This window comes from Lathyrus oleraceus, chromosome 2, assembly GCF_024323335.1.
Source record: "Lathyrus oleraceus cultivar Zhongwan6 chromosome 2, CAAS_Psat_ZW6_1.0, whole genome shotgun sequence".
Lineage (NCBI taxonomy): Eukaryota > Viridiplantae > Streptophyta > Magnoliopsida > Fabales > Fabaceae > Lathyrus > Lathyrus oleraceus.
Genome location: NC_066580.1, coordinates 573,074 through 582,919, shown reverse-complemented (window position 1 = coordinate 582,919; position 9,846 = coordinate 573,074). Strand labels below are relative to the sequence as shown.

Below are 9,846 nucleotides of genomic sequence, written 5' to 3'. Positions count from 1 at the left end.
ACAAAGAAAACATAAATGATTGAGCAATTAAGAGCCCATGGATAACCATGGATACAAAGGGTGCCTAACACCTTCCCTTTGTATAAAGTACCTCCCGAACCTAAGAATTTAAAATTAAGGTCTTTCCTGTTCTTTTCCACCTTTCCTTATGGGATAAAAGAAAAGTCGGTGGCGACTCTTGCTATCCGCGACATTGCGATAAAAAGCAAAATACCTAAAGTCCAGTTCACCGTATGACACAATGGCCACTTGTTAAAACTTTTCATAAACATTAGTCATAGGTTTGAGTTATCATAGTGGTTGATGTAAATCTCACCTCATCCTTAGTGATTCGATTATAAGTCTTCCATGCTTATTATAGGGTTAATCCCTCACTAGCATGTTGAAGCCTTCCTCACATGGTGGATTGCTGATTTAGGTTGAATTTTCTCCCTTTGATAACAAAATACCTTAAGGCTTTTGATCAAATCAATTCACCAATCTTTGAGATTTTTACCCCGAACAACGAGGTTTTGATCCTCCTCTGTGATGGTACGTAGGCAATGGGTTCATCCATTCAAACAACAAAATTTGTAAATATAATCTATTTTTCTCTCGTCTCTCCTATCTTTTGCACAAATCTTTTCACAAATACCAACATACAACACATATTTGTAAAAAGGGTTCCCTTAGAGTACTAAGGATGTTTTGGATGCGTAAAACCTTCCCATTTCATAACCAACCCCCTTACCCAGATCTCTGACATTTTTATTAGTTTTTTATTTGAAAAACTTCTTACCTTGGCTTATGTTCGCTTTTTAGCCTTTCCTTTGGACAAATAAAAGTGCGGTGGCGACTCGAATTGCATGTTTACTTTTGGTTTAGTCAATAAACCTAAAGGTAACGAAAACCCCGCTACAGAGCCAAGTAGGCCTCTAACCATACTTTTGGTAGCCTGAGCTTTTTTTAGGGGATTGTGTTTCTTCTTCCTTGGGATACGTACCTGGAACCAGCATCTAGGTTTAACTAATGACAAGCCACTTGGGGTCAATGATGGGCATTTCGTGCGGAGAGATCAAAAATATGTTGGCATTTTCTTGGAGGCACTTGATCAACATGAATTTCACCTTGGGGGATTGCCCGAACCCGATCTTCATTGACTTGGAGGGATTTCCTCCTAGTTCCACGGAATCGAACTTGCCGTCCGGGGTAGATCTAATTTATCTTTGAGAGAATCCGTCATCGTATCTTGATTTAGATGTTAGCACTTTCTTGTGGGTTATTTTCCTAATCCTTTTTTACTCTTGTAAATCTGCACCTATCATGACTGATGCTCATTCTTCGTCATGATATCCTAGCTTTATATGAATGACAGAAGCGACCACGTCCAACTTCACCAAGAAGGATCTTCCTAGAATTCCTTTGAAAGAGCTCTTGCATTACAACACAAGGAACATGGGAGTATTTTTTCTCTGATGTGCTCATTCTCCAATTGACAGTGTTAGGTTTATCGATCCACAAGGATGAGTAACATAATCCTTGAAGGCTAACATATATTATTCGAAGAACGGATCCAAATATGTGTGTTTAATACTTAGCAGTTCTAATACGTTCTCTTAAAAGACATTGCAAGAACTTTCGTCGTCCACTAAGATTTCAATCAAGGCTTGATTGACGATGACGACTGCGATAACTATAGGTAGCTCAAAGTTAGTGATTTCATTGATCTTTTTCACTATCTAGGAATCCTAACTCCGGTATATCAATTTATTGAGTTCTTAAATCAATATCTAGTCAGAAATAACTGGAGAATGGAGAATCATTAGATGAAGTGACGTTTTAGAATGCATTGATCAACGATGATAAATGAAAGACAAGATCTGAAGCAGAATCAGGTTTTTCAATCATCTTCTTGAGCGCTTATGCTCAATTGTGTTACGATAGAGGTCTTTCTTAAAGTAAAAAACAAGTTGTTTTCAACAAAGAACACGGAAACCGAAAGTAGTTTTCCACATACGATACTACTGTTCCGTCCCAGAACCATAAATATAAAGAGTGGCGGAAGTTGCGATGCAATAAAGCTTCTGGTACGACGGAGCATGGGTGTACCTATAAGATTAACACCCCGACACTTGAGTCAGTATGTGAATGAGTAGAGAGTAATCGTTTGAAACTTGATAACTGAAATGACGCAATTATATATATATATATATATATATATATATATATATATATATATATATATATATATATATATATATATATATATATATATATATATATATATATATATATATATATATATATGGAGATAAATAACTGCTTCGTTATCTTTGAGGAGTGGAATGGAGAAGACGATTGGATATGCCTGATGCATGAATCTCATGCAGTATGGTATATGATAGTCTAGTGGTTAGGAGAAGGCTCTACAAGTGATTTGACCAGCCAATTGATACATTTTGGCCCGGAGTTATCTGACTTAGGGTGATCGGATCGGATAAGGGAGATATAGCTGGCCCATAACACAAATTAATAAGTAATTTAAAAAAGTGTAATTAAGAGTTTAGGGGGTGCAAAAAGTAAAGATAGATGAAAAGTAAAAGGGCCCAAAATTTTGTTGTTGTTGGAGGCCCAAAGTCGGTTATTAGTTGTGTAGGCGAAGAAAAAACTTAACACGAAAAAGAAAGGGAATAGTTGATGAGAGTGAGAACGAGATCTGTTTGTTTCGAAAATGGAAAACAAATTTGAAGAGTGTGAAGTTTGAAGTGAATGTGCAAGTCATAGATCTCTTATCTTCTTCCCTCGTGATATCTAACAGTAAAATGGAGTATAGGAAAATCAAAGACGAGGTGGGTAGTTTGATTCATCGATTTCTTGAATTGATTGATATTCATAAAATAATACAATATTTGCATTGTTATTGTTTAGGATATAGATATAGATAGGGATGTGGAGGTTGAGGATGTTGAAAAATCATTTTTGCTTTCAGGTACGGTGCTATGCTTCTTCTTCCTTGTCTTGTTTTCTCTTATAATTCTCTACTCATTCTCTACACTTGCAGTTCCTTCCGCCTCTGGAGAACCCAAAATTGACACTCACAAGACCAAAGCACAGTGGAAGCGCAAGTATGATCATCATTTTCCCATTTCTATCTCTAATTAGCAAACACTAATTATGTTTTATTTCTTAATTATTTTCACTCTATATAGGTCACTTGTTACATTTGCATTGACTATTCTTACTAGCTCCCAAGCCATTCTAATTGTTTGGTCCAAAAGAGCTGGCAAATATGAGTATAGTGTTACTACTGCTAATTTTTTGGTATATCTTTTACTTCTCTCAACTTTCTGCTTCATAATCCTTCAGACTTTCCTTTATCCTTTATTTTCTTCTCTTATGCTTATTATTATTATAGGTAGAGACTTTAAAATGTGCTATATCCCTCATCGCCTTGGGAAGAACATGGAGAACAGAGGGCGTCACCGACGACAACAGGTCATACTTTCTATATAACTAAATTAAATCTTCGATGGTTAATTATCACAAGGGAAAAGATTCTTGTTAACTTCTTTAATCCAATTGGAGTCGAGTCACTTTAATTCTTTTGTTGATTGCATATGGAATGTGAGTTTAAGTAATTTGATGTTCATTTTGCCCTTAAACTAGGTTGACTACAACATTTGACGAAGTTAGTGTGTATCCTATCCCAGCAGCACTTTACCTTGTCAAAAATTTGCTTCAGGTTGGTCACAAATTGTTTATGTTTGTTAGGATGACAATGGGATTATTCTACAACTTTTTTCGCAACACATGTTATAATGCTTTCTCAAATATGATTGTAAGTACTTTTCAATTTTATGGCAGTATTACATATTTGCATATGTAGATGCTCCAGGCTATCAGATATTAAAGAACTTTAATATTATCAGTACAGGCGTGCTCTACAGAATTATACTTAAGAGAAGGTACCACTCTTTTTTTTTTTGTTTCTTAAAATAATAAAAAGTTGTTTTCAACTCTCCTGTCATCGTAGTAACTGCTGGCGATGGACCAAGAAAATGTCGTATCCTCTGCATTCTAAGTTTCAATGCTAATATTCTTTATTCTGCAGAAATCTTTGTAATCCTAAAGACTAAGCAATTATTTATATTGTTGACTGAATAACCAAAATTCATGGTTTGGGAGACTGCTTAGTGTCGTGTTCTTATTACATTTCAGGTTGAGTGAGATTCAATGGGCGGCTTTTGTTCTACTAACTGCTGGGTGCACTACAGCTCAGTTGAACTCAAAGTAAGACAAACCCAAAGCAAGCCATGTGGCCATCACTTTTGTATTTGCATATCAGTCTTACTAGGTTCATGTTGGTGTTCTATACATGTTATCTATTAATATTAATGAAATGTTTTTACGCAAGCAGTGATGTGACAAACAAATTAATCATAATAGATTTGTAATGGAATAGGCGTCATCACTACTAGAAACTATGTGATATTCAATTAACCATTCCTTAAACGCACCATACTTAATATTGAGGACAAAGCATTCTTTTAGCCTTTTTGTTTACATGATTTTTCTGAAAGATTATTGGTTCTTGTATTTTGTTTTGGGAAGACGAGACAGTTGCGTAGAGGCATTTTTCTCTCTCTCTCTGATATTTCCTCGTTAGAATTCTATATTTCCATTGATTGGTAGAGAAAATTCTGAGTTGAATTCTTCTGTTTTTTGTTTTATATATTTCCTGAAGTGAATTACAATAGGTGTGATCTATTTATAGACTCACATCCAAGTGAATCAGTTAGTTAGCTCCTAGATCTTAGGGATTAGTTGGGAGCAGTTGTACAAGGCAAGTGTGCAGCTAGTGCACAGTAGCTACAATAGAAGTTATGTTATACTAGTTCTTTTAATACCCCCTTGCCTCTATCAAGTGAGCAGTTCAGAAATCTGAATGATCGAGAGGGTGTAAACACTTTTTGATCTGTGGAATTTGTAAATCTTTTTTGCTTTTTTACTTCACTAGAGAGAAATAAATAATGCTTATACTTGCAAATCTATTCCCCAGTCTCTGCTATCCTTTATCAATTCCAGTGTGCTTTGAAGATTACTTGTGAAACTATATGGAAAAAGTGGAAATTATCAAAAATGAGAAAAAGATTTCTGAATGATATAATGACTCTGATGGTGTGATGTGTACAAAATGCTTTTCTAACTCTTTTTATGCTAATATTCTAGGTCAAGTACCAACCTAGTACAACTAGTTTAACCTTAGCACATTTGTTTAAGACTATGATGCATAAGGCTTCTAAGGATTTAAGATTCCTGATATCCTAATGGTTACCGCCCCCAGAAAGGTGAAAGCTTTTTTGTGGACTATGGTACTAGGGTCTGTTTGGATTGACTTACTTGAGCTTATCTAATAGCATAAATTTTGTAAAGACTGTTTGGATTGACTAACTTGAGGTTATCATATGGCATAAACTTTGTAAGATTGTTTGGAAAAACTTATAAAAACGTTTTAATGATATTGTTCAACAGTTTCCAAGATAGTTTATTAAACAGTCTATAGCTTATAAGAAAATAAGCTAACTTTATTTTATCTTTTGCTAAAAAATAGCATATGCATAAGCGTTTATCATGACCTATCCTGATAAACAAATATGCTATAAGTTGCAAATAAGTTGTTTATCCAAACAGAGCCTAGATAAAATTAATATAAGTAATCTGTTTATATGTCTGTAGGCTGTAGCTCTTTGGCTTCCGATCAGAAGATTGTTCTCTATATAATGTGTTTTTGTACTAAAGAGATTAATAGCCATCCTTCAATATTATGCACTGTCTAAATAAGAGATTAATAGCCATCCTTCACTATTATGCACTGTCTAAATAAGAGATTTATAGCCATCCTTCAAGTTCAATATTATGCACTGTCTAAATAAGAGATTTATAGCCATCCTTGTATCACATCATGATACACCATATCAATTTAGTATCCTATTAGTCTAAGCATCTATTATTTCCCCTCTTCTTTTTCCCTTTCATCTTTAAGCACTTCTTTAAACAATTTAAAGTATGGTAGAAGTTTGTTGTTTTATTGATATTTTTTTTAATATTTGTTTGACTTTGTTTTTCAGTTCCGATCATGTTCTTCAAACTCCCGTTCAAGGTTGGGTGATGGCAATCGTGAGTTGCTTACATTTGTGGTACTCACACATTAGAAATATAAAGTAGTGATGACTAAATTTATGGTTGAAATGATCATGATGAGGTTTTCTTTTCAGGTCATGGCTCTCTTGAGTGGTTTTGCAGGGGTGTATACTGAGGTGATTTTAATTAAAAGAAGTTACATTAATCCCTTGAGGTTTCTTGAATGACTGCCTACTTCAATTCACTGCCAAATCTGTACTGTGTACTGTTGACTTCTTTTAACTCGTGGAATATATTAAAACTGGGTGGAATATTGTGCTAAAAATTGTTTAAAATTCGAACACTTGTGTATCAAGTTCAAAATATTTAATTTGTTATCTAAATTTTATTAATACTTGAGTTAAATTTGATTAGTCAATAAATATACCGGTTTGCTTAGAATAACATTTTTGAACTCTCTTACTATAGCATTGAGTAAGATTCTTAGCAAACAATAATGACTTTACATATATTTTTTAAATAATATTGGCAGGCTATTATCAAAAAGCGTCCTTCTCGGAACATAAATGTTCAAAACTTCTGGTTGTATATCTTTGGCATGGGCTTCAATGCTATTGCAATATTGGTTCAAGATTTTGATGCAGTGGTTAACAAGTAATTCAACCACTCCTATCAGATTTTACTTTTGCAGTTTATTTTGGTCTTTTCCAACTATTAAGTTCTGATTTTGTCATGTATTATTTTGTATAAATTTAGTCCTTCTCATCAAACTTGGATAACACAAAGTTAAGGGCCAAGTATTATCTATAGAAAAGATTTTTTTGCCATTGTTTATAAGGCCTAAAATGTCATGCCAATAATATGTTCCTCATTTCCCATATTATAATGTATATGCAGGGGATTCTTTCATGGATATTCGTTCATTACCTTTCTCATGATTATCAACCATGCACTCAGGTAAATGTCAACTAACAAACTTTAGAAAATTTCTTGAATGCTGGGAGATTTTCCTTAACTACTATTCGTAATTGAATATCTAGTTGTTTGATTGAGATCCAATCTCTGCTGACAATGGTTAATTAGGCAGGGAAATTTGACATGTGATGGAGAAGCTGTAATGTGATTTAGTAATTTATTTCTTCTTTTTTTTGGCTGCTTCTTCTGTTTCTTCCTGAAATGATGGTTACTTGTGATGTGAAGTATGGGAAGCAAAAGAGATAATACAACATTAAGTTTTGGTATTGTTGATGAAACTGTGAATATGCAAATCTCAAAAGGGCCAAGTGCCAACAATATGACATAGTCCTCATTTCAATTTGATCATCAGTTATTTCAATTTTCACCTGCTCTCTCTTGTCTGTGCCTCTCCTTTGTACAGAAAAAAGTATTATTTTATCTGAGTTTTCTGACCTCCTAATTGTTTTTTACAGTGGAATTGCTGTATCCATGGTAATGAAATATGCTGACAACATTGTGAAGGTAAGACTGGGATTATGACTGTATAATATGATATTTCTACACTGAATATTTACATGTGTCTGGAATTTGTAACATCGAATAGTTCAATTAAGATTATGGCATTTCTTATAATTGGAATAGTTCATATATCATAAATGCTAGATCCAGAATAACCTTTTTATTGGATGTCTCCAGATTTTAACGTCATGCTTGCTCATCTTCGAAACAGTCAAATGACTATAGAAATCGTAGATAGTGTTGGAATAGAGTTGTATAGTGAGGCCATTATTTTTCTCTCTTTTGACTTTTGCTTATATGAAACTTGCCGCAACTTGAGTTTTAAGCTTCCACATCTATCTTTGGCTCATTTGCTTCATAACAAATGCACTCTATATGCTCGTTTATAAGTGTTTTACATACTTTATTTGAACATCATATCAGTTGTATTAACACAAAAAAGGTCTGTTGAAATGGAATTCAAATTTAGGATTAACTTCCAAATTGCTTCAATTTACACAGGTGTATTCTACTTCAGTGGCAATGCTTCTTACAGCAGTTGTTTCTGTATTTCTTTTTGGCTTCCATCTCTCACTAGCATTCTTCCTTGGAACAATGTAAGTTGTTAATTATGTCACAAACAGACTTGCATGTCACATGGTTGTGTTTTTCTTCCAATGGCCAATCATTTCACATGCATCCAATAGGGATTAACAGAGAACATCAATTTGTCACATCAAATCATCTGAAATTGACACGTTGAAAATTATTGAGAGTTTTGTTGGCTCTTAATCCTAATAATAACTTGCGTTAGATTTTGAAACACTTCATTTTCATGTGCATGCCATGGGGACATAGCATCTTGCCTGGAATTATATATCCTTTGCTCTCTCTCTTTTTGTCTCGAATAAAAATTTGTTAAATATGTTTACAGTGTTGTCTCTGTTTCAATATATCTGCACTCTGCTGGGAAGATCCAAAGATGACTATGACTTCTGGCTGGCCAATAGGATATTTTAAATTTCTTATTTGTTGTTGATGAGCCTCATTTCAAATGTTATTTTGAAACAATGTATACTTTGAAAACCATTTTGGGTGTTTCTCAAGAAAGATGGAAACGGGTTCTTGAAATGTGATATGTAAGTTCTTCTATCAGAGCTTAAAATGAAATAACCTTCCTCCCCCCTCCCATATTTTTTGTTAAAAAGTTTTAAGCAATATGCTAGTGTGTAATCCGTATATATATCATGTGATTTTGTGGCGAGGGGTATGTGTATTACATTTTCACCATCCGATATTTGTATCCACAACTCAACTGCTGTGATTATTGCAACCATATTTAGTATCTTTTTATTAGGATCTGATTGCAAGTTTAGGAGGAGAGTGCTTTAGACAAAAGAAAGGAGGGACAATCTCCACCCTGCTGTTAGCAGGATGTATACGTTAGGAAAGGGTAAAAGTGAGAATTAAGCTTGTAAGTTGTAACTATAATTATTACAGTTATAACAAATGAGTTAGTATTCATGTTAGTAAAACAAAATTATATACAGTAGTTATATTTGTAACAGAAGAATAACTAATTGTTAGTAAAACATAATTATACGTTGGGGGGAAGGGAGAGTTATTTTTTGGAACTCAATTGTAATTGGAGAATGGCTTTCTTGAATCAGCCAGTTTATTGCATACTCTATTCCTTGTACTGGTCGAGCCTTTCAACTAATGTTAGAGCAACACGATCTTGGAGTGATTTATGGTGCGCAAGAACACAAACTCCACCATAATGGAGTTGCGACTAGAAGAGGTGGGACGATGGTTTCAGGAGGTGGAAGCAAGAATGGGTGCGATGAAGACAGATTCTTGAAGCAATGAAAATGCTCGTGAATGGATGCGATGAAGACAAAGTCTTGAAGCAATGAAAATGCTCATCATGGAGAACCAACAACTGAGGGACCCAACGACGACTTCAAACCCCAAAATTGGTAACAGCAGAGGGGGAAACAATAATGGGGATGCCAATGGCGAACTTGGAACTATGGATAGAACCACACATAGCGAATCAGAAAGAAGGCATTGCAAGGTGTAATTATCGTATTTTAGTGGAGAAGTCGCACCAGGTTGGATTGAAATTTTTGATTTAGGAAACTGTCCGAGGAGGACAAGATGGACGTTGCATTGATGGCGATGGTGGGAGTAGCCCTCGCATTGATGGCGATGGTGGGAGGCAAGCACTGCAACACCCAGTTGGTGTGAATTCAAGAATGTCATGCTTAG

At 34.6% G+C, this 9,846-nt stretch overlaps 1 protein-coding gene across 1 annotated transcript; it reads left to right on the top strand.

Annotated features, from left to right (window-relative positions):
- Window positions 1–2,631: 2,631 nt before the first annotated feature.
- LOC127117442 (CMP-sialic acid transporter 2) lies at window positions 2,632–8,839 on the top strand. The gene is made up of 15 exons (XM_051047457.1): window positions 2,632–2,828; window positions 2,908–2,968; window positions 3,041–3,104; window positions 3,189–3,300; window positions 3,395–3,474; window positions 3,646–3,721; window positions 3,844–3,944; window positions 4,198–4,269; window positions 6,108–6,156; window positions 6,255–6,296; window positions 6,653–6,774; window positions 7,018–7,077; window positions 7,551–7,599; window positions 8,098–8,192; window positions 8,510–8,839. Exons 1-15 carry the CDS (start codon window positions 2,802–2,804, stop codon window positions 8,559–8,561), a joined length of 1,062 nt encoding a protein of 353 aa, XP_050903414.1. The 5' UTR covers window positions 2,632–2,801; the 3' UTR covers window positions 8,562–8,839.
- The last annotated feature ends 1,007 nt before the right edge of the window (window positions 8,840–9,846 follow it).

What these genes read in the sequence shown, in the direction of transcription:
- LOC127117442 (XM_051047457.1), top strand. Translation starts at nt 2,802, where the DNA reads ATGGAGTATAGGAAAATCAAAGACGAG. An exon ending in AAAATCATTTTTGCTTTCAG is followed by an intron (nt 2,969 to 3,040) that starts GTACGGTGCTAT and finishes CTACACTTGCAG; the next exon opens with TTCCTTCCGCCTCTGGAGAA. An exon ending in TTGTCAAAAATTTGCTTCAG is followed by an intron (nt 3,722 to 3,843) that starts GTTGGTCACAAA and finishes ATTTTATGGCAG; the next exon opens with TATTACATATTTGCATATGT.